General features: G+C 34.8%; 1 protein-coding gene across 10 annotated transcripts in view; it reads right to left on the reverse strand.

Moving 5' to 3' along the window:
- Positions 1-342: 342 nt before the first annotated feature.
- Positions 343-25,759, reverse strand: part of LOC133520606 (disks large homolog 2-like) — a 68,667-nt gene continuing 43,250 nt past the window's right edge. For 8 of the 10 annotated variants that reach the window (XM_061855120.1, XM_061855118.1, XM_061855117.1 and 5 more), the window contains exons 5-11: positions 23,113-23,193; positions 15,189-15,389; positions 14,176-14,314; positions 12,913-12,982; positions 9,580-9,823; positions 8,522-8,691; positions 343-2,218 (exon numbers count right to left, since the gene is read on the reverse strand). In XM_061855120.1, coding sequence (XP_061711104.1) covers positions 2,215-2,218; positions 8,522-8,691; positions 9,580-9,823; positions 12,913-12,982; positions 14,176-14,314; positions 15,189-15,389; positions 23,113-23,193 — 909 coding nt within the window. In that variant the 3' untranslated portion in view covers positions 343-2,214. Of the gene's footprint in view, positions 2,219-7,652; positions 8,692-9,579; positions 9,824-12,912; positions 12,983-14,175; positions 14,315-15,188; positions 15,390-23,112; positions 23,194-25,759 lie in introns of those variants that run through there. The other 2 variants (XM_061855122.1, XM_061855121.1) reach the window with 2 other exon arrangements.

The following is a 25,759-nucleotide window of genomic DNA, read 5'->3' on the forward strand; positions in this document are numbered from 1 at the left end:
GCCAGACCGGTCGTCGAATAAAAACATATTCAGATTAAGCATTGACAAAAATATTTACAGGGCCAAAATCCGGGGAGGAAAATGTCGAGCACGTTTGTATGGAAAAATTACCACTAATAAATTATATCCTCTTAATTTCAGAACAGGTATACCTATTCATCTTCTGTTGTTTTATAAATTGTGTATAAGATAATATCACATTTATTTCTCCTAGAGGCCTGCTTCTTTCTTCATTTCAATTCGATATTTGTAAGTCTATGAGGAGGATTTAAGGTAACGATTAAATCGTATAGGATCGGTTACAGGGTGCTACAAGGTCATAAAAGAAATAGTAACTACAACTTTACATTATCAGTGTCATGTATTCAACTTCAGTTTTTACCATAACATAGGTACTACATTAAATTTAATATCACAGTTTCAAAATTACTTTATAATCATTTTTAAAATTTTATTTTATTTACAAAATTACTTACAAAGTATTGTAGTTCACTTATCTACGCTTTACAACACAGACAATTAATTTACAAGTTACCAAATTCTCCACGTTCCTAATTACAATTGTAGGGTATCATTTGTTTTTTCAACAACAACAATTTGAAGGGTGATAAATCAAAGAATTGCTCTCAGTCCGTGAAAAAAAATGTTGACGGAATAATAAAATCATATTAGTGGTCCACGTGGAGAGCATTACTTGAGTTTTCCATCCCCAGCTACCCATTAATCAACCAAAAATCCTCGTGAAAAATATATTCGATAGAAAGATATCATCCAAAAATAATATATTCTTACAATTTGACTGACTGAAAATGAATAATACTGTAAAATTGATCAATTTAATTCAATGGGTACGGCCGGTCGAAATTTTTTACAGATGGCGCCAACATATTGTGTATTTTTTTTTATTGTATATCCAGCTCTTTAAGCCAAATTTCATAGAAAAAAAAAACTAGAGATACGTGTGATGATGGCGCCATCAGTCTATGCAAATCTTTCACAGTTGCCATTCCCATTAGTAGTAAGAAGTAGGTCAATACCTTAATACATTGTGACCTAAGTGATATATCTAACTGCAAATCCTCATGTTTTTTCCAAAACTATTTTTGTGACAAATTTTCTTTTAGGTAGGTAGGTAGGTAACCCAGAAATTATTAAAACACTAGAAATACATTTTAGTATTTTATTTATGTCACACATTTTATTTACGTCACACAGTTTAAATTCGAGACGTTTTAGACGTCAGAGAGTATTATTATTGGTGGCTAAGCGCAATATAAATAAATGTTAATAATAATATCAGTGAAAGTTTTTCGCAAGTCTTGTGCACAGCTTGACTTGATAATGATATTAATAGACCCTACCTAAATTTTCTTATAAAATATCCGTAATACATTTACTTATATGATACTAGTTATTATACAATTTCATTGAATGACTGTATAAAACATTTTTAATGATATATAAAATCTGTACACATATCATTTTTTGTCTTAAAAATATTATTTATACTTTTTAACATACCTTATAGTGAAATTGTTTTAATATGCAGATACAATGCATACCGTCAACCGGTGTGAATAAAGACGGCTGGGGTGAATAGGGACAAAATTTAAAATGAGATCTAATATTGTTTTCAATCGTATGATACAATTTGCGTGGGTAAATATTAAGAAATTGTGAGGTAAATCTAATTTTAAGATTTGTCCCTATTTACCCCAGCTGTCCCTATTCACCCCGGTTAACGGTATTTTATTAAACAAATAATTAATGAACTCAGATATCTTAATATAAATTATCTGGTCACGTGGAAAAAGGGATCTAATATTAGCAAACTTCAGGCGTATTATTAACGATATTTGAATAATTGATATAACATTGAAGCGGAACCAAAACGTGGTAACGTGGCTGACTAAAATAGTGACCGTATTATGAATAGATAGCTGTCACTGTCGCATTGCGTAGGTCTCAAATACACATGTCAGAGAATTGGCATATATCAGACGTGAGACAAATCGAGACATCACATAAGACAACAGGTAGCTAAGGTCCTTTTTTCCCCGTTTGCGACATATATAGGTAACATAACAATATTTACAAGACCGAATTTCTATATTGGTAAATATAAATAAATTGTTTGGAAAATACCTGAATACCTTTAACGTCCCTCGATTTCCACTTTCGAATGGTCGATTTCACAGCCATTTACGTCACCAGCTACCTGTAAATTCCAAGATTTTATATAACATATAAAATTATACAAAAAATATATTGGTCATTTTGCATATATTTATAAATAATACATAAGTACATTTCTAGTGACGTTTGTTGGTAAAGAGTTAAAAATTATGTATGAATTCAATCAGGTTTGCATTCTGGTTACAAATCCGTAAACAAAAGAGACTATCAGAACAAACATTCCGTGGCCACAGGTGTTATTATGCATGGACTGAATATTGAGATACAAAATAATACATGTAACAGCAGCACTGCGTTGAATAATATCCGGGTGGAGCGCGTCCAACTAGTGATGTGCGGTACACTTACCTATATACAGCGAGGTTTAGATTTCCATTACGTTGTTGTATAGTTTATCCGCCTTTTTCATAGTAAAAAGCAACAAAAATTGTGACAAATGCATTTTAATTTCGAAAGGTGATACCTAAACAGTTTTTATAAATGCTTAAAATGATTTTCATCATACTTGCTCAAAAAACATCTTATTTAGAATAGAATAGAATAGATATAGAATTTGTTTTATTCATAAACACACAAACAGTAATAGACAGACATAAAAGAGAACATAGTGAGAGTAAAGTGTCACGAAATGGCCTCATCTCAGCATGTTGCTGGCGACTTCCAGCGCTGATCTTCCGATGAGACCATCGAGTGCGAAATAATCACGGAAGGTAACAGAAAAAAGTTAAGAAACATAAAATAAACATGACGAACATACTTAACACTAAGTTTAAATAAAATTGCACGGACGAAACGAACGTCCAGTCTGTACCGGTCCGGTCGGATCGTATCGTGGTGCGGCATTAAGCGTGCGTAACTAGCGCCAGGTCAGCGGTAGCTACACGAATTAAATCCAGTGACAGATTTGACAAACATAATAATAAGATGAAACTCATAATCTCAATCCGTTTTCGATCATGAAAACCATAAAACAAAGTTGACTAAAATACGTAAACAAAAGAAAAACTAATAGTAGCATAATCAGCTTAAATAAAATAACTATTATAAGGATGGTGTGTGGGGAATGGTGTCGATTCCATTGCGGAAGGAGCAAAAACATTGTGGTAAGTATTAATAGTCTTGACTACAGGCAACTTGTTTCCAATCTGCAGGTTTCCTGGTTAAGCTGGTGATTGAGCAAGGAGCAATTTCATGCAGGTGCACTTAAGGACAAAGGCCAAAATTATTCCCGCGTGAGTTATGGATTGTGAAAAAAAAAAACCTATTACTATAACTAAACCTATAACTCCCTAACCTATATCTTTTTTTATGACACTCATTCATACAAACCATGTATAATATTTTTGTTTATGTTTAATAATATTTAATTTGGTTAATATAATAGCCGTTTAAAATATTTTTACATAATTTTCAATCGTGACTGAATGCCGAATAAGTCTGTGCCTTCGATGTCTGTCACAAAATTACAAAATGGCGAACGAATGTTTGTTATGTCATCGTATTTAAGAATGATTTCGTTTAAAATTTAGTTTTTTCTTCGCAAGTGTGATGAAAAACAGTGTGTAACTCCGAGGGTAAGAATATTACAAGCACGGGTCTTTAATTCCCTCGTATCCAAAATTTCACTTATCCCCCTCGTTGCACAATGTACTATTTTATGTTTCTTAAACAAAAGATATTTTCACACCTGCATAGAGTTGTGAAGACTGTGACAAGTTATTAAAATAATAAAATATTATCACTACACTATTCCCAAACCAAACTGACGACCGTCGACCGGAGTCATAAAACTTCTCTTTCACGCTTACGTGGTCATGGCAAGAGTGAGAGAGATAGTGATATGACCTCGGTCCTCAATTTGCTTGGCGGATAGTACTTATTACCCAGTTCCAGCGGAATACTAGTTGGAGATTTCCGATTGTTGCAACCCTACCCTTCCCCATTTTATTGCATTTGGAATTTTAAGTGTTGTCATTTGACCTTGAATCTTACTACGTATTATTACGTTAGCTGTTAATATATGTATAAGACTTCATTTACGCTCTTTTAACGAAAGATAACTAATTAGCTTATCTTTATGTTTTATGGCTCTTTAGTATTAAATCAACGGATGAGCTATGTATACATTTTTCAGAGCATTGTCTTGTCCTCTAATATGTAGCCTCTGTATTTTTACAATGATATATCTCAATATATGTCATATCCGTAATTAAATTCTACATACCAAATGTATTCGAATAATATTTACCGACGGCGTAGTACCCAAATTATTTTCCATCTAAGGGGACTAGCTTTAAATAATGTATCGATTAAAAATCAAGTGCTCATGTGAGTATCATATATACATAAATAATTCTCCACCCAGTAAATCACAATCAAAGCGTAAGCGTTTTTTAATATTCCTTTATCAGGGGAATAATTGTGGGAATATACTCATATAGGATCATACTTACGCTACGGGACATCACTATTTCCAACTGCCCTTTCGCATGTATTTGAACGTCATTTTACTCTGTTTTCCATGGAAATAGGACATGCTGGTTGTGCTCATTTAGTTCTAATAGTGTATTGACAATAAGTTGAATGCTCGCGAATAGCCTGAATAGTTAAGTAGTTCATTTAATGCTTTGCTTCGCGGTAAATCTAGTTATTTATAATATTTAATAATAAGAAACTGTTACTGGATAATTTGAAATTAGATATACTGGGTATTTTGTTTCAATTTATGTCTTTTCCTTAACTTTGACTAGTTAGAATTTAATTTTAGCCTAGATCAACTTAGATAAGTAAAATACATCACTTATAACCAGTGATCGGAATAGGAAGAGTGTAAATACCTAAACTTGGTAGAATAAAGTCATAAAGTGTAGACTGTCTTGCGATATTATTTTTTTCCGGGATGAAAGTCCTTGAAACATACTAAGTCAATGATATTGTTATAAATACGGTAAATAACAATGAATTTCACGTTTTTGTCCAATAAAATCAATTCAATAGGCGTAAAATAAAACAACCATATTATTTTTGTTTTATTTTACGCCTATTGACAGTTCATAACTTGGGTTTGGATTATACTAGATAAACAAAATTCTCGGGATATAATGTCAATAGTGGATTTATTACAAGCACAAAAAATTTCAATTGCATAGCTCTCATACTTTCGATTTTATTATTCATATCTAAAAAAACCCGATTTCCAATATGACCAATATTTGAAATTCGGATGTAAGTTGCTTTCCTACGGGATAGGTCTCGCATAGTTTAGGAATCAGGTCAACAATACAACAACAAACAAGAGTTAAAAGGTGAGAGTCAAAACGCAAAATTCAATACTTATACTTTTCGAGTAGTAACTACCTTAGCATATGTAGAATAAGTACTAACATGTCATACTCGTTAGTAAAATAGGTTTAGATATTTTTATATACTTATCTTTAAAAATTGAGCGCATATTGCCATTAAACATAAAAAGATGGCAAGTTTTTATTGTTGAAATTATAAGACGGATTTTTTAAATAAATTGTAAATCAATTTTCTCGAAACCGGGTGTTACCATCAGCCTCTTCATATTTGTGTACAGAAGATTCTGCATAATAATGACCTCAAAGTGACAAATACGTCATATGTCATATTAAGCGAATTTAATATAAAATATAGTTGATCTAGTTCTTATTTATGTAAAATTTTCAATGTAATCTCAAATTCCTTTGAGAGAAATGTGTTTTTTTTTTTTCAAGAGAAAACTTAAGTGGTAGGTATACATATTTTTTCGCCAAACTGTGGACAGTTTGTTGGCGAATAGTGCGCTCCAAAATAAAGCAATGTTGTGTCATACCTACTCATACATTATACAAAGTTATTTTAGTAGGTGAGTACTGAGTTAATGATTAATTTACAATGCTTACTTGTGGGTATCAAAACTTAAACTATTTAGATATCTATATATGTAAGAAATATAAGTACTATGTATCGATAATATTATCTAAGAGTATTATTTTTAATCTTTCTTTAAAAATCTGTTTACTACTGGGCTGCTCTATTGTTAGGCTTAGTTTGTTAGAAATCTTCGGTATAATGTATTTACGAGTTCTTTGGCCAAAGTAGTTATTAGTGCTATATTCTACATATTTTCTTATTGTTTGTATTTAAATCAACTTTCACGCCACGCACACAACAAACGTCCTCAAAACGAAAGACGTGAGGACGTCCACGAAAACCAGCGAATGTGTCAATATAACTGGTCACAATTTCATGAATATAGGATTAATAGGTCACTATAAGCGAAGTCATCTTATCTGACTTTGCCTTTGTTACAAATAATTTTGTATGGAAACCAAACTTCGCACAGTAATTACGTCATAGTAAGCGGTTGGTCAGTATAAGCGGAGTCATAATAAACGGTTACCACTGTATTAATAAATTACCTATACAATTTGGTACGGGATGGTTCCAGGACTAATATTTATGATGCCGAAAACATGTTTTATTGTTTGTACACGCCCCACGAAATTCACAGAGTAATTATTTGGTCGGTAAACTATAAATTAGGTACCTATTCAGGATCAGGAATTCTTCTTAAGTAGTTTGATTGAAAGTGATATTTAAGCAGTAGTTACCGATTTTAGTCGCAAAACTGTCAAATTGATAGATTTAGTCGTTGAAATTGTACACCTTTTATGAACTACTAGAAATAATAAATACAGAACCCCAGTGTAAATTTATTCGATAGCGTGACGTGGCGTACGCGTTTGCGTTAAGTCTAATTTTGTATGGGATTTAGAAACAGCGCGGCAAGCGGGACGTTTTGGAAACTCAAAATCCCATATAAAATGAGACTTAACGTAAACGCGTACGTCACGTTTCGCTATCGAATAAATTTACACTAGGGGTACTGATTTATAGTAGCACGTCTTGTTATCTTTCATTTTAATAAAAAAAATTTATGAAAACAGACTCACTTAACAGTAATGATTTTTTTTTCTGATGGACGTTTAGGTAAACGCACGTAAAGCACTGATTTTGACGATCTTATTTGTAAATTTCGTACAGTTTAGACTGCTAAAAATGGTAATTTTGTATTACACATACGAGTATCCATTTCTTCAACTTTACTGAACTACATTTTTGTTATTATATATTTGAAGTAGTGTAAAATGAAAGTTAGACTAAATCAATTTTCTCCAGGAATTAGTTGAAAACAAATGACAATTTCTCTGAAAATCGACTTAATTTTGAAAAACGATGAATTTTCAAAAACTGCCCCTTCTAGTCACATATTACCGGGGACGCACGCAACCTCATTATTAAAAGGCAAGATGAGAAGACGTGGTAATAGGGATAAATACTTGTTATTTAGTTATTATGTAACAAAAGGTGTACAATTTCAACAACTAAATCTATCAATTTTAAATTTCTGCTAAAATCGTTATCGGGCTCTTTATAAATAAATAAAAAATACTTTTTTTGAATGGTATTTGTGATTAGAATTAGTTGAATTTCCGTAAAGCTTTTAAAACTTTTGCAATTCCATATCTACTTTATTTAAAACCATATAAGCTTATCTTTTATTATATTAATATTAGAAACTTCTGTATATCACTTAATATTGGATGAGGTCACACGCACGCACTTTGCGCTCATACTGCTCGTGTCGAGAGCTTAATATCTATGCTAATTATATTCTGATATTATACAGCGGGTTCTAATCGCTGTACCCAATCGATACCAAGTGCTGTGAATGAGGTCGCTATTTAGCGACTTCGCATTAGGATGTAATCACATAATTTGGCTTTTATATTGAGTGTGGCATTGCCAGGTAGCAGGTAGTGATTTCGAAATGGAAAATGTGATTTTCCCTAATGTGTTTCGTTAGTAAATGAGAAAAGTTTTCTGTCTGGTAGATATGAAATTATTGATGCCGTTTTTATCATTTTTTCAAGCTCCTATGCTTGTGTATCCGGTACTTGTTAGAGCTTTCAGAATCATTTTTTACTCAATTTTTTTGAGAGATGTAATGATAGACAGAAGTAAGAGATAGTTAGGTACATGCGTTTTGTGTTAGGTTAGTTTATTGTGTAACAACTGTAACAAGTATATTAAAATAACTTACTACGGAATGATAACTTTTATACAGGGGCAATGTATCTTAAAGGGAAAGATATATTATAACCGATATAAGCTTGTTTTGATTTACAAATATACTGTGTTGTGTCTGTGTTTATGTTAAATTATCTCTGCTGTTTACAATACATTTTGTGGCATACGCCGTGTACGGTTGCAGATATATCTTCTGTAAATGTTTGCTTGTAAACAAAACTATGCCTACCTTGGGTATACAGCGTGTAGATCAGGATGCACGGGCACGTGGGTAGCGTGGCGGTGTGAGTGCGGCGACGCGGCGGCGGCAGCGTTGATCGCGCGTATGCGCGCGCGCAGCCGCTCGTACTGCTCCGGTTGGTACTGCGCTGCTATCGACACCGCTGCACCAGAGTACTGCTGTGAAATTATTACCATCAGAACTCTACTTCTTTGTCGTATTCTGTGTTTACATATGGCCGATTATCGAGAAAATTGATCAATTTATAATTAGGTACCTAGATCATTTCCTGGCAAAAACGAGTGTTTGAGAAAAATATCGATAAGCCAGTTATTGATAAGCATCTCAAAGTCAAAGATAAATACGTAAAAGAAAAATATCACTAATATATTAAATAATATAGAATACGTCGGGACGTATCCTATATTAGATTCGCATTTCTAAAAGTAGATAACAATTTTCTTTCAAAAATTCCAGGTATTCAATGACGCCAATACAATGTTGCCAGCCTATATAGACTTATTTAGATCTTCATACTTACGGGATTCATGCTAAAGTTAGGTACACTTAATTATTTTATTAGATTTGTGATCGTTAGATTTATACAAAATAACTTAAGTACACTAAGTGAGCCAGCTAAGTACTCATGTCGCCTTGCTACTGCGATGGAACCTATCAACCTTAGTGCTGCGCGCGTGCTGGCAGCCTGGTCGGTACGGATTACGGATGTGGCTGGGAGCGCGCCTCTTTTGTTTATATTTAATGTTTAGTTTCCACATCTTTTGTAATTTATATGTGGCTTTTTTATCAGGCAGGCTTTCGGTTTTTATCCCAGAACTTAGTATTCAGTCCCTCGCTTCCACCCAAGTCTAGTTCAGTCTAGATTCCATCAACTCATAAATAGTCCTTACACCCTGATGGCGATTGTTTAACTTACCGTTCGTTGGTCGTTATTCATCAATTACTCGGACATTTTTTTCGGCAAGAACACACAAAACTATGCCGAGACGGACACACTAAATGATGTTAGTCATTTGTTATATTTTTACAATTCCAATGCCACCAACCTTCAATGCCGCCGCAGCCTGTTCATGCGTGGCCCGCGTCAAGTCCCGTCCGTCAACACTCAGTATCCTATCGCCTCGATGGAGCATGCCGTACGCTGCCCCGCCCACCGAAACTCCGGAAACGAAAACCCCGCAAGCATCATCTTCTACACCGCTCGCCGTGTCCGCTTCCCCGCCTAGGCCGCCAACTATGTCCATACCGAGTCGGGACCCGGAACGGACTAGTCGGACCATTCGGACGCATCTGGTTTGAGTAAAAAGCAATAATTTATTAAAAACAGAACTAGATTTTCTTGTGGTTGATGTGGGTGTCTCTTTTCTTGTATTTAAATACACTTAGTTTGAATTAAACAAACTGGCAGAAATCTTACTTCAATTACTTGACTTCATATTTCCAAAATCAAGCTACCTATATTCTAAAATCAATAGCATATGTAGCAACACAAGCTGCTTCAATATCAGAACTAACTGCATTATGCTGGGAAATTTTCACCTTATTAAAAGCAAGAGACGGGAAGTTGTACGAAAATCCATCACTATATTGTTTTTATTTTATTCACCTTTAAAGACATGTATCGAATAAAAAAAAGCAAACAGCCAATTGTTTCGTCAATGGGCATTGAACGACCGAAATGAGCTGTTGCATTGAATATGTCATAAACATGAAACTTCTGCAAGATTTTAATGACGTTGTTTATATTTAACGTATATGTTTATATATGTATAATTGCGGTAACGTACATTAATTACATAGAATGGTCAGTTTATCACGGTATAAAATGAGCATTCACATCACGTAATTCAAAGACTAGGTAAATTAACTTGTGATTAAAGCACGATAGACGTCCTTTCAAATTTAGACATTTTGCCCAAACTAATGTATGCCATTAAAACTTTAATTTTAGCACCCCGATCCCTATGTCCTGTATATATTTTCATAATTTGATAGCGCCCGAAAACATTGAATTCATAACTATTTATATTTGATTGCTGATAGAAGTTACATTGGGTAGAATGTAATCGCAGAGCTTAGATATAACTTATTTTAAGAAATATCTTTCATAAAGATCATCTTGTCTTTATTATTTACTACGGCGCCAAGACTAGTCCATGTATTTTTTTTTTCATTTCTCGTGCTCTGAAAATAGGTAGTTATTGTTTTAAAAACTGTGCAGAAAATGATACGTTTCTGCTCTAGGCCACAGGACTTTCTAAGTACGTTTTTTTCTCTAATTGTACTATAAGCAATTTTGGTTTTACATGGATTTGTTGTACAATATCCATTCATAATTAACTCCCCATTCTATAAATAATGATATTTTTACCTACATTGTTAATTAAAAGTAAGTACCATAAGTAATAAGTAGTAGTCAAGAAATAATACTGAAATTTCTACTTAGCCGAGTTTTTTTTTCAATGCATGCATGTATTTTACTTTCCTCGTATTCGAAATGAAAACTAGAGCGTTTAACTTAGGTAAAAGGCATCATTTAATCCCTTGGTTAACAATCTACTATTTTATGCCTGTCATGATTCGAAGCGCGAAATCTACAAGAAAATATATTCCACATAATTTTTCATAAAAATAAAATAAATACATTTCATAAAAAAAACACTTTCATGAAATAAAGCAAAATTTGAAATGAAATTTGTAGGTATGTATGCCAATAATTTCGAAGCCACTATTTAACGGGGAAAGCAAAGTATAAATAGTAGTAGCAATATGGGTATCAAATTAAAGCTTGAGAAAAGACCATTTCAAAAATATATGTAAGTAGTCGGGTCCTTTTGTTCTTAATCAAACTTTCATAATATGTCTGATTAACTGCTTAGTTTAAGAATCTCTACAGGCATCTCTTTCTTGCACATTGACACTATAGACACGAGCTTGAAGCTGCACTGAACTTTATTGCGTTAAGATATTTTTTTCTTGGCCCGCACAAAAGTTCCTTTAATCAGGATAAAACGCTTTGCATGTAACCAGCGAGCGACGCTCTTTGTCTGCAGAAAAAATACCCTTAAATGACATGTGACCATAACTCACTTTTCAGTCCGATTTTTGTATTATAAAACGTTCTTACGATTGAAAAAAGGGATCGTAAACGGCTTTGTTGTTTGCATTGGCATTTTATGGAAATCGAGTGAAAATATTTCACATAATATTTTAGAATACATTATTCCTAATAAAGCTTTCTTTGAACCCATTTTAGTAGAAATACTTTAAAAGATAGATAACTAAACGACTTGTCAAAATTGTTGTTTATTTCAATTCCGCTTTGATCCCAATTAGATCTATCTACGATATTTCTAATGCCAAAGTGACATTGGTTGCCCGAATCAAGCTGCTTCTGTCAATTATACCACATACAAACGATATTTAAATGAGAACTTATCTAAACCCGAACTTATCGTTCTCGTATTTCATTCTTCGAATCGGGCCGATAGACTTCCGCTGATTATTTTCAGTTGTAAAACTAGATCAATTTCGAAGTCAGGCCTTGATTTTATTTACATAATTTAACAGTATCGGATTTGGAACAACTTTTATTTTATAAAACATAGAAACAAGTCATAATTTAAGTGCCTCCTACTACAACAAATCATCTTTATATATCTACTTAAGCGTTTTTTCTTTTAATCGCATTTGTTGTAACACCAGGCATACACGATACGTTCTTGCCAAAAAAGGGTTGCGAGTTAACGTTTTATAGTTTTTGACTTAGTGCCAAGCGACGGCGGTAACACTGGCAACACGTTAGCGTGTATAGTAGTGAAACAACAGTGGATATAGTATGACCAGTACCTTGACTTGTGAATGTGCTGCAGTTCTTAAACAAACGGTGTTTTCATATTGATGTGATCGATCAACAGGGGTCTATCTAAACTACGGCCCGCGAAAATGAAGCAGAAGCCTGGTCATGACCCTCGGGTCAAACAGTTTGGAGACCCCTTTCATGAATGAGAATAGAATTAAGTGGAAAAATCTGTTAAGTAAAATAGAACAAACATATTTCTTGTTTGCATTTAGGACATTTATCTGTATAGTATAATACGTATCTTGAGGTATATCAAGCATTCAGCTAGCATCTTATTCTAGAATCTTAGAAGTTCTAACTGTACTGTGTAAAGTTCTGACAGCATCCGTCGATTGCAACATAAATAACGAATAGTTTTATACTCTGACATTAAATACTTTGATCATTTTAAGCATCATAACGGTTTAAACATTACTGACGATAATTTATGCCAATTACACGCCTCAAGTCAAGGTACTTCAAATGATTTCTATTCTGGCGAAATGAAACGTGCGCAGAAACAAAAGCGGGCCAGTACCTCGGGATTTCACTCGGCTCCTCTTCCAAAAGTTCATGAAGCGTAGAACACGACGTGGCTTGAGTTTTAGCTGTGCGGACAAATGAAGATTAAATTCCTTATTCCGTTAGTGTCTGCATGCTCATTATTTTAAAATGAAGGTTCAACTTGCTTGATGTTACATTTGTTTAAATGTAAATTATGCTGTGACATAAGATCAATACAAACAAGTGTAATGATCATTTATGATATACAACACAGTCACTTTTATCACCTCGCTACATTTAATCAAGGTCATACCGGAACTTCAAGCAGCGAATCTAGTTTATCTACGCTGCGTATATTCTGTATGTATTGATTTGCTATACATAGGTACTTGTTGCTTCATTAATGTTATAATAATGACGTGCTATTTTCGGTGCTATTGCGATTATGCAAAACTATTTTGTCTCCGATGGCAGAGTTTTGAAAAGCGTTGCCCTGTTTTAGATCACAATACGATTTCCAAAAATTTTATTAGCAATCTTGAGGCCTTTCGCTAGTAACTTCATCGATTTGAAACCTGTTTTCTTGGCTTTCGCTCGATAGAAAAAATCACAAACACACATTAAATTTTTTTAACAATTTTTGCACAAAAGCTAAAATATGATAATTGATTTTAGAAATGCGCAGTTTTATTTTTGATCGAACTCATCGATTACTTTCTTTGTTACAAAAAAAAAAAAAAAAATCCAAAACATGCTATTCACGATCCCGGGCACGCATAGCAATCTCGCTCATGCTTATTATGCTCAGTGAGATATAGAATAGAACCCTTAATCATGATTACAAGTTTTTGGAAACGAATATAAATATTGGTTAGTTATCTCTTTTGTATGTTATTAGTACCTACTTACTTGGTTTAGGGGACGCAAGTAACCTAACATGTCAAATAATCAGTCAATTGCTAAACTAGCCCATAAAAACACTCCTAACAAAATATGTTGACTTGCTTTTTATACTTTACCACGGAAAAGAACAAGCGGCAATATTTCAATACGCTGTCGTATGTGAAAAGATATATTCAATTCTATAGAAGCAAAAGCTTGCGAATTATTTTTATAACAACGATTTCATTCTACTTAGGTATGCCGTGTTACATTCATCCCCACTGCTGCGCTGCGTGTACAGAATGTTAATAAAAGAACATTTATTTCTATTGCTCTTATGTGTATTATAAATTTAGCATATGCTTCAAGGCTACGTACTTACAAAATTTGATTCTTAAAAAAAGGGTGCGCTTACTAGAATAAAGCGGAGCTGTTCTGGCAACGGGCGGAAAGGAGCCAGCGGGCAGCACGACCAGAGTCACCTGTTCTCCTGTGCTTCGCAGGGCTGTTACGGCTTGCGCATGGGTCGCTCCTATTAGTGACGTTTCTATACCCTGGACAAATTCATTATACTCAGTTATACATTTTGTTACAAGACACACTAGACAAAAACAAATACTCGCCTCCAAAAAATGTGCCGAGCGCGAAAGCTCGAGAGAGACCTCTATCGCTTTCTTTCTTTAGGGCAACTAATGAAGTGACAATGCTAATTAGATTATTATAAAATTTACTCACTTAAGAATATTAAGTAGCAATAAGTCGGAGTTATAAATATGTTAAATTATGTTGAATATTAATAATATAATTAATTTTAAATTTAATGCAAAATACTTAACTACCAAAGAAGCTTTATTTCTCCTTAATGTCAAGGTTTAGAAAGGTACAGAGGTTTTCCTCGTGCCTACGTGACTGCATGACGTATCTGAAATGTATGGGAAGATCCATGGTTAAGGATCCAGATTCCGATAATTTCATACATTTCGGATCCGTGCCTCTCTCGGCACTATTTCCTCCTTCCTCATTAACAAGCGAAATTAAACTTTAATTTAATATAAACATAGTACATACATTTTATTTATTGAGTCTTTTGACAGTAGGCACATATTCTTTGTGTTTAAAAACTCCTTGAAAATACCTATGTAATAAAATATCTGTATTTTTTAAAATTTACTTAGGTATTTTAATATATTATGCCCACTGACTTGTAAGTCTAATAATATTAATAATTTTCATAGATTCTTAATTTTTCACAGATGCTCTTCACTAAGTTTTATATTATAATATTTATAATGCATGTATTCTGTAATATGATAAAAATAAAAGCCACCTAGTAAGCTCAACAAGGCTTGTGTTATGTTGTGGATACTTAGACAACATATATCTCTGGCTGGCTCATCAGAATTTAGCGGAAGACGTATAAATACTTACATCTTCATCCCTAACAGCCAATATCTTATCACCTAGCCTCAGTCTGCCGTCGTGGTGCGCCGCGCCGCCGACCGCGATGTGCGACACAAAAACGCCCCCGCCGCCCGCCGCGTCGTCCGCTCCGCCAGCGATGCCGAGACCCAGGCCCCGCGCCCCTCGCCACAGTGTAACCACTCGCGGGCGCCGGGCTCGACGAACTCGCTGTTGGTGATAATTTAATGTCAGAATAAAGTAAGCTACCTATCTACATAAACCGCTGATAGATAACAGCATCTAAGTGTGTATTTGGAATGTTGCCATCGGATGAAGTGGAGACAAATTGCTACAACGGCCATCCAAATAGAGAAGAATGAGGACGAAAATCGATCATGTACGTAGGTACCCCGATGTGATAATTAGCATAAGTATATATGTATGTGTGTAGTATACACACTTATATAATTACCACATCGGAGATCGACCACATTAGAGATTAGATAGATAGATAGATTTATTTATTTCATAATACAGATTACATTATAAATTGCAGGCATGTCAATCTACAAGAATTCATATTATGATCGTCAAAACAAATATACAAAAATATAATAAATAAAATATCAATTCAAAAATTAAATAATTACAAGATACTAGTATTTTAACATAATGTCAAGATAGTATCTCCTGTAGAGGATCGTTAAAATCTATACATAGTTCATAAATTCATTAACAGAATACAACGGTCTATCCAACAAAAAATCTCTCAATCGGATCGGATTAATTAGTGTACTGTAATCCTAGCGAGAAAATGGAAGAGGTGCTAAAAACTTAACGTTTATAATGACTTCGTTCTTGGGTCGACTGCCAACCGCCCGCTACAGACGACGTCCGAATGCTACGTTCGTAAATGTATGTGCATGGTCTGAGGGCCTACCGCGAACCACGTTCGACGTGTTATCTCTCTGTCGCACTTGTAAATTCGTACGTAAGTGTGACAGGGTGGCAACACGTCGAACGTGGTTCGCGATAAGCCCTCTGGTCCGTTCCTGACGCGGACACTGTCCGTCTTGGGTGGCGTTTTAAGCAGATCCTAGCTTTACACTTTGCTTTTGGAAGGTGACATAATGTAGAAGTCGAGTAAATTTATTTGAATAAGTATGTAAATAAATATAAAGTCAATCAATCTTACACAAATTATACTTCGTATCCAAATCCAAGACAACAAATATAATTTACTAGCAGCAGTACACGTTATCGTGCAGTCCAAGTCACACATTTTAGAGATTATAGTATTTAAAAAACAAGTTCGCGCTGTCCCTCTCACTCGCTACGCTGCGTTCCTGCTTCGACATCGCTTCTCCAGTACTCATTACATGTTTTTGTGTTAGTCCGAGTCACACGTATTTTCGCCAAAATAGTGTTCCTCTAAATATGTGTACCTAATTGTGTTTCGATTAATGTTTATTGTGCGCTGAATAAGAAGTATAGAATCAAAACATTATTTGAACTGCCGACCGCCGTACCCTCGAACGAAAAATTGATGTTTATTCAGCTCGGCAAGTCTAGTCTCGTTTGCCATACTTACATGGCAGTTAAACTTTCAATTTGAAATTGTAGGTATATTCGTTTAGCGTAATAAACTTATTACCTAAGAAATCAAGTAAGTAATTTTTACGTTCATACGAAATCACTTACTACAACTACCTTCTTTTTTGAATAAATAAATTACGGAAAAAATAAGTATGGGGCTACAAATAGATTACAATTTGAACTTTAAATAATTGTAATACGTACTATTATAGTATTATTTACTAATATAATATTATTTAGATTTCATTTTATGATTGCATAAAATGCAATGTTCACTCACAATTTTTTTTTTACGAGATGCTTTCGCGTACAGATTTAAATATACAAACCATATCTGAATAAAGTTAATATATACTAGGTAATCGTTTCACGAAAGCGGCTTTTACCATGTCCGATCTACCCTACCATACAATAAAACAGATAACAATGGTAATCCTTGCCGATTGGTAATAAGTGCCTATGAATGATAACAAAACGCGTCTTTATGCAAATGTACATACACAGTACCAACAAGTTTAATGAGCGTCTTATGAAGATACCTATAGGTATAAATACACAGGAGTAATGTCAATCAATACACAATCTATAAGACATTGGAAGACTATTTAGTCTGACTGACAGTTTAAAGTGTTTAATGCCATTAATCGACGTATACAAACGGGACGTGCTATGCGTGCTCCGATACCGTGCGCCCCATGCCCCATATGAGGGCCACAGTGTATCTATCGTATGGATCATGACGGATTAGGTAGTAGGCTTTAATCGGACATCGCGGTATCGTCGAGTCTTGGGTCCAATCGATGTGGTCGCCTCCTAAATTTGATCATCAGTTAGTTACCCGCTTTGTTATTATTAGACAGCTTTGATTAACATAATATAATATAATTTTAAAATGAAATATATTATGGAAAGATATACTTGATTTGTGTAATATTGTGGACTCCGTCTAATAATAATTCTCCTTTCCGTGAGTACTTAGAAGCTTAGGTTTACTGTGCAACAAGATATTCATCAAACAGAAAATCGATATTAACTGTGTTGATTAAAGTTTTAATGTAATTTTATAATGCACATTATAATAGTTCAAAATTAAAACACATATTAAATAAATATTTTCTTATAAATGAGATGTCGACATGGTACTATATTTGCCCCACTTTAATAGTGAAGAGGCTATCATTACTCCACAATCATTGTGTCGAGGGCTCCGCTTTCACAGCGTCGAGGTTATATTTGCCCCACTTTAATAGTGAAGAGGCTATCATTACTCCACAACCATTGTGTCGAGGGCTCCGCTTTCACAGCGTCGAAGCTATATTTGCCCCACTTTAATAGTGATGAGGCTATCATTACTCCACAATCATTGTGTCGAGGGCTCCGCTTTAACAGCGTTGAAGCTATATTTGCCCCACTTTAATAGTGATGAGGCTATCATTACTCCACAATCATTGTGTCGAGGGCTCCGCTTTAACAGCGTCGAAGCTATATTTGCCCCACTTTAATAGTGAAGAGGCTATCATTACTCCACAACCATTGTGTCGAGGGCTCCGCTTTAACAGCGTCGAAGCTATATTTGCCCCACTTTAATAGTGAAGAGGCTATCATTTCTCCACAATCATTGTGTCGAGGGCTCCGCTTTAACAGCGTTGAAGCCATATTTGCCCCACTTTAATAGTGATGAGGCTATCATTACTCCACAACCATTGTGTCGAGGGCTCCGCTTTAACAGCGTCGAAGCTATATTTGCCCCACTTTAATAGTGATGAGGCTATCATTACTCCACAATCACTGTGTCGAGGGCTCCGCTTTAACAGCGTTGAAGCATGCCCCACTTTAATAGTGATGAGGCTATCATTACTCCACAACCATTGTGTCGAGTGCTCCGCTTTCACAGCGTCGAAGCTATATTTGCCCCACTTTAATAGTGAAGAGGCTATCATTACTCCACAGTCATTGTGTCGAGGGCTCCGCTTTCACAGCGTTGAAGCCATATTTGCCCCACTTTAATAGTGAAGAGGCTATCATTACTCCACAATATTGTGTCGAGGGCTCCGCTTTCACAGCGTCGAGGCTATATGTACCCCACTTTAATAGTGAGGAGGCTATCATTACTCCACAATCATTGTGTCGAGGGCTCTGCTGTCGTAGTGTTGAGGCTAAGTTTGCCCCACGTCATAGTGAGGATGCTATCATTACTCCACAATAATTGTGTCAAGGGGTCCGCTGTCGCAGCTGTCGCAGTGACGAAGATATATGCCGCACTTTAAGTTATATGTACTATACAATTCCACAATAATCGTATCGAGGCCTCCATTTCCGCAGCGTCGAGGCTATATGTGCTTCATTTTAAGTGTCGAGGTTATAATGCTTCGGTCATTTGGTTCTTCGGTTGCTTTGCTCCTTTTGGTCGCTTCGCTCTTCGGTCGCTTCGCACTTCGGTCGCTACGCTCTTCGGTCACTTCGCTCTTCGGTCTACAGTCGGTCATTATACATATCTCAAAATGATATCGTCAAAGATATATAACGTTGCTCTACTATAACAGTGTTGATGCCAATGTAATGATTGAAGACTTTAATAGTATTGGAAGTAGCTTTACGCATGTAAATATAAGGGACTAAAGAGCAAAAATATTTAAGGTTGAGCTAAAGTTTACAGGACTTGTAAAAATAATGAAATATAAAGGAGGTTCTTGTTACGCTGAGGTAATTTAATAGGTGTTAATGCGGCCTAAAATACCTTAAACAAAATGTACGCAATGTCATTGCCCTTACAGACAAAGAAATGCTGTATGTAAACAACATATAGGAAAATATATATCTGTAAACCCTTTAACCCAAATTTATGATTCGTACTCATATCACGCTGTTATATACTCCTAATAACTTCAAACGTCAGCTTTGATATGCTGTCAAGAATATACCATATCAACGAGCCTAATGTAATAAATCCGGTACAATTTACTTACGGATTCTCAGCTCCAAACTTCAGGGGAACATCGCCGCATCAAACAAGAGGTGAACCGCCGTTGATGCACTATCCCGCGACGCGAAATAAGTGCTGTAAATTGTGCAACCATGCAACTAGAGTTATGCTGCCACGTGTTGCAGTCGCTTGCGCTAAGTAGCTAGATTAATAATCGCAATAAAGGGTTGAAATCCTTTAAAAATAACATTATTATTGTCTGAAATGTAAATGCTCGGGTTGTCATATTGTCTTGCTGTAAAAGAAAGCTTAAATAGTTTTCATTTTTCGTCGCAAAATGCACACTGTACAGTTTTATTGTAGGTAACGTTAAAAAATGTTACTCCTTAAAATGAAGTACAAGTTACAAGTCATGCCAGATATTTTGTTCACAAATATATCATAACTCAACACATAATCTACCTAAGTTCCTTGCCACTTGTTAGCGTAGTAGCCATCATCGTTCAGATACGCATAAGCAGATGAGATTAGCTATTTAGTTATAAATAATATCATATTACTATTTCTTGATCTGTGGTAATAACTAAAATTAGTCCATCTATATTTTCAAAGTGATAAGTTTCAAATACTTAATACCTACAGGATACTCTACTAGTAATTGTCCATGTCCAGACTTAGTTTTAAAGTACTTACATATAGCCTTGATATTTATGGTAGCTTTACAATGAAGAAAATTCTCCTTTATCTACCTCACTCAAAGGCTATTTACCGAGGAAAGTATTGATTGCTGTATTCAAAATTAACTTTAAAGTGTCGTAACATAAAATTAGATTATATTTTAGGGTCAGTAACGCGCATGTAATATACCTCTGCAGTAGCGGGCATTCATAGGCTACGGTGATTGTTTACCATCAGGCAGGCCGTATGCTTGTTTGTCTCCGTTGTAATTACATCCAGAGAATGGTTGGTAAATTCTAAATTATACAAAATGGCTTGTTTATATGGTTACAGACAGAAAATGCCCATCTAAAACTTATTTAGAGCCAACTAAAGCTTGAAAACACATTTACACTTAATGGCGTCCTGGCTTGTAAATGACATAAAAATAGTTGTAGCTTGTGAATATTAAGATATATACAACTTTATCAATATACTACAGTGAAATCAAAGAAAGTTTTATACTTTTTTAATATTAACGAAATGAAATACCAAGAGCAATTTCACTCCTTAATTTTATTATGCTATACATACATTTTACATTTATACTATGTGGATACATAAATAATTATTTAAATTGGATATAAATTAATAACTTCTAGGTGGTACGTTGTTCTCTTTAGTCAAAATCAATAATATCAGTATGTTCGTAACATACTGATTTGATATCGATATTTTATTTTATTTTCGCATTCAGGATTTGAATTTAAATACAAAGCTCTGAACATCTGCTAGTAAATTATATTTGTTGTCTTGGATTTGGATACGAAGTATAATTAATAATCAAACGAACTTACCTGTGAAGTTTGATTACAATTATGCGAGTATCCAAATCCAAGACAACAAAGACCCGCCCCCCATCCCCAAAAATGAAAATAAAATAGTCTCTGTTAATAACACAAAAATAACTCTGAAATAATGAGTACTGGAGAAGCGATGTCGAAGCAGGAACGCAGCGTAGCGAGTGAGAGGGACAGCGCGAACTTGTTTTTTAAATACTATAATCTCTAAAATGTGTGACTTGGACTGCACGATAACGTGTACTGCTGCTAGTAAATTATATTTGTTGTCTTGGATTTGGATACTCGCATAATTGTAATCAAACTTCACAGGTAAGTTCGTTTGATTATTAATCAACCTTGCCCCACAGTAAGCTCAATAAAGCTTGTGTTGTGGGTACTTAGACGACGATATATATATAACATTTAACTCGGGAACAAATATTTGTGATGAACACAAAAATTTGAACATCAAGATTTGAACACAGGACTTCCAGCTTCGTAGGCACGATCTTAGCCGACTAGTATGGAGGCTATTAACTATTTATAGAATAAAAAATCGAATATACCTACTAGATAACAGATGTTTTTTGTAGAATTTGTAAAATGTGGCATCGTATTTAAACCTCCCCGTTCTGATTAAGTTACTAATTCATACATTATTCGGTATCGGAACCTGGTTGCTTGTACATGCTTGCACACTATTGGGAGCGATAAATTATGCATGACTTGCAGGGTTTAGGATACCCAGTGACCTGTTACAGTTATGAAATCTAAGACATATTGGTACAAAATAGTGCGATGTAAAGATATCTGCGAATGGTAGGATACGTAATAGTACATAACGATCTTGTATCGTAAATAAATAAATATATGGGACAGACACTTGTGTGAAAAAAAAAAAAAATGCAACGAATGGCGATTAATTAAAACACGACCGAAGGGAGTGTTTTAAATTGACGCGATTTGCGAATTATTATTCGCATGTCACAATTTAATTAATGTGAATTTTCGACATAGGCACGTAAAGTGCTAATTACCGCACTAGTGCGGTAAAGTAGCACCATATGTACCTACTGTAAACAATATTAGACAAGATGCTCTTATGTGGTAACTTAAACAAACATCCAATTACTTTGGATGTTAACATTAAGCAACAAATGAGAATTTGGCCTATATTTTACTGACTCCAAAAAGCAGGAGGTTCCGTTTACGGGTGTAGGTTTGGATTATTATGTAGGTAGGTTTAGTTAGGATGGGACATCATTACGCTTATTTTAATAACGTAGACCGGGATAAACTGAAATGCTGTAATTAAAGAAGCCAAAATTGTCGAAACACTCAGGCATTACGCAATATGCAACAGTCAGGACACGCGGTCAGCCATGTTCGAATTCTGGGCCACGAGTAGTTAACTATATGTGCCGCAAAACGAAGTGGCGAGTCAGTTAGTAAATCATCGGAATCATGCTTTTTTGCACGGCATTATGGAGCGAGACTCACAATGGTAGTGCATATAGTATTAAGCATAAAAGGTCCGGTACCCGACTTTTATGGCCCGACTCGCCACTTGGTGCCACGGCAAGGATAGAGTGCCCTAGCACATTAGCGATTACTCCTGCAGTTGTTGCATAAATAAACGAGTATTTGAGTGTTGCATTTTTATATGTGGCGGCAACAACATCAGCTCAATTTATCAAGGAAATTGACATTAGTATATATGCTGCTGCAGTAGTAACTAACGCTACTATAATCGCAATCCGAATGCAACCTTTAGACTAATTACAAAAATAATTTATAGTGCCATTGTAAACTACGACCCGTAACTCAATTTAAAACATTGATAGAAATAAACTGTAATATACAAGCAATATGTCCCAAATTATAAAGAATTGAAATAAGAAACTGAAAATAAAAGATGAAAGAGTCCACTTACTAATCTTACAACATTTCCAGCCTTCTGTAGAGCATCAACGGCTACAGAATGAGGGGCATTCTCCACCGAAACATCATTAACCTGCAACATAAGCGAAAAATGAAGCGAATTCATAACAAAACTTTAAAAATGAAGATTTTGTGCACACAATTTGCAACTAAATGAGGGTTTCTGTCCAGCTTTCTCGTTCCGCTAGCAAAAATTACGGTTTACTTAAAATGAATATAAAAAGACTCATTTAGAATAAATCTAATTCGACTGTCTCTTAATAATAAATCTGCAGAAATTATGTACTTAAAGGGCTTTTCTCTTATTGTTCACAATGCATAATAATAACTTTGAATTAAAGATAAAATGTATTCTGTATTTTGTTTAAAAGCATTACAATTGTGTCTAGCTGTAATACTTCTTTAGAAATACAATGTTAAATTCTAAAATGTGTCACATTTATCTATAGAGAAACTTTGTAAGCTTTCCAAAAGTAAATCCGTTGTGGCACTTGTAGCTGAGAACTTTGAAACATGCAGTTTGCGATAAGTTTCATAGTTCAAAATCACATAAAAAAGAAAAGTATTTCTAATATTTCAATGGATACCAGATTTAATAACTATCATAATTCACCTACTAAAAGAAAAGTTTGCAGAGCATGTTTCCCAACTACGAGTTTTTAACTAGGCGATAAAAAAGTTAGACATGTCGAAAGTTTCTGATTTCATTTTCCTGCCACCGTTAAGTTCAATATTGCGGACGACTCTATAATATTGTTTTGGTTCAGAAGCCCATATACTTATACTCGTACATAACATGTAGCGATAACATGAATTATACACAATAATAACAAACAACATTTGTATATTGTTTGTGATGTATTATGTCTTCCATATCTCGGAACCATGGGGTCCCAGACCTTTGGAAGGCATGCGAGGGGTCGAAGGCTAGCACAGAGTGACTTTAGAGCGGCTGTGAGGCTGTCGAGAAGTGAGTCTGCGGTAGCCAAGATCCCAGTAAGTCGTTTAGCAGGCCGCCGGCGTTATGACATTTTACACTTACAACCAGGAGCATAGGTTCCGAGCAGGATATAGGATCAGGGGGGCGACACTTAAAAATGTAGTTAACATTAGTAAAGATAGCGGCGATTTCTATTAATGGGATCCAATAACATACTTTTGCATAAAGTTGACTTCCGATTATAAAAATATAACATCACTATGAACACAACATGAAGAAGGTTGCATATACCTCGTATGTCAAGACTTATCTTTATTCATAATTTTGTTACCTAGCAACTGTTGTTTACTGTCAAAAAAAAATGTAAACAGAGATCTGATTGATATCAACTTATTATTTTTCTATTAATTTTAAAGTGCGGAGCAGAGCAGAATAAAATCAAAGCAAGCAATTAAACACGAGTCAAATTCAAATAGGGAAATTAGAATCCCAATAGTCCAATGTCACGAAACCTGGATGTTTCAAATACAACAGTGTTCAAGGCAATGCCGGGAGGTTTACACATTTTCGAAGTTAAGAAGAAAATTTCATCATCATCATCAGATGAAAACAAGCGATGATTATTTTAATTTTATTTACGTCAAACATGTCCGATGACACTATGCCAAGATTTGTGCAATTTGATTCCGCTAAGTAAGACGAAACAGAGTGCATCTATCATTGATGTAAGTAAAAGGGGTAGATATGTGACGTTAATAGTTGACAAAACTAAAATCTTGTCCAGCACCCATTCATTTGCAAATACTGCACACCATTATAATGTACATGTGCACAACGAGCAACAAGGATAATCAAATATAGTTAACAGTGCTGCGCAAGCGAGACCCCTATATTTTGCGTATTCCTCGAGGTGCAACAGAGAAAAACTAATAACATTATACAAATGTGTAGGCGAGACGTACATACTTCTTACATTGTCGTCTTAAAGTGATATTAAGTCATTTCGATTTTTAAAAAATATCAATGATTTGATATTACCTAATCTTAGACCGTCTCTCTCAAGCAAATATCTGAGGGAGCGAGTTACACTGAGGTTAATATCAAATTATTGACTATCATATTTTTAAAGCATGAAATTGACCCTCGTTTTTTACTTCTGAAACCCTGGTCGACTATTCACTATGTTCAACTAACGTGTCGCCTCGAGAAAACCAGTATAACGATATGATCTCAGTTGATAGGGATCTCAAGGTTTCACTTCTGATGGTTTTTCGGAAAAGACAGGTACGCTTGACAAGAGACAATATTGTAATCACTGGTAATTCGTAGTTACTCCTGGTATTTATAGATTCCTCTCGTTCGCCGAGCGCACGACTCAAGAGAACCAATATAAAAGTGTGAACCTTGTTTATTCATAGTTACGATACGTATACGGATTCACTTATATTGGACAAGTTGTAAGTCATGGGAATAAGCGCCTTCAACGTCGGTCTTTATTAGGTAGCGTCAGGAAACAAATATTTATAAAATATATACGAAATTAAAATAAATAGGCACTTAATTTATTTTATGGAAAACAATTTTTTTTCGCTAACACACTAAATAAAATATGTAAAACCGATAGTTTATCTATACAATTAAAAAAAATATGCGTAGAGGGCGGTATAAAAAGAAAAATTATAATGTATGGAGAGAAAAA

This window comes from Cydia pomonella, chromosome 8, assembly GCF_033807575.1.
Source record: "Cydia pomonella isolate Wapato2018A chromosome 8, ilCydPomo1, whole genome shotgun sequence".
Taxonomy (NCBI): Eukaryota; Metazoa; Arthropoda; class Insecta; order Lepidoptera; family Tortricidae; genus Cydia; species Cydia pomonella.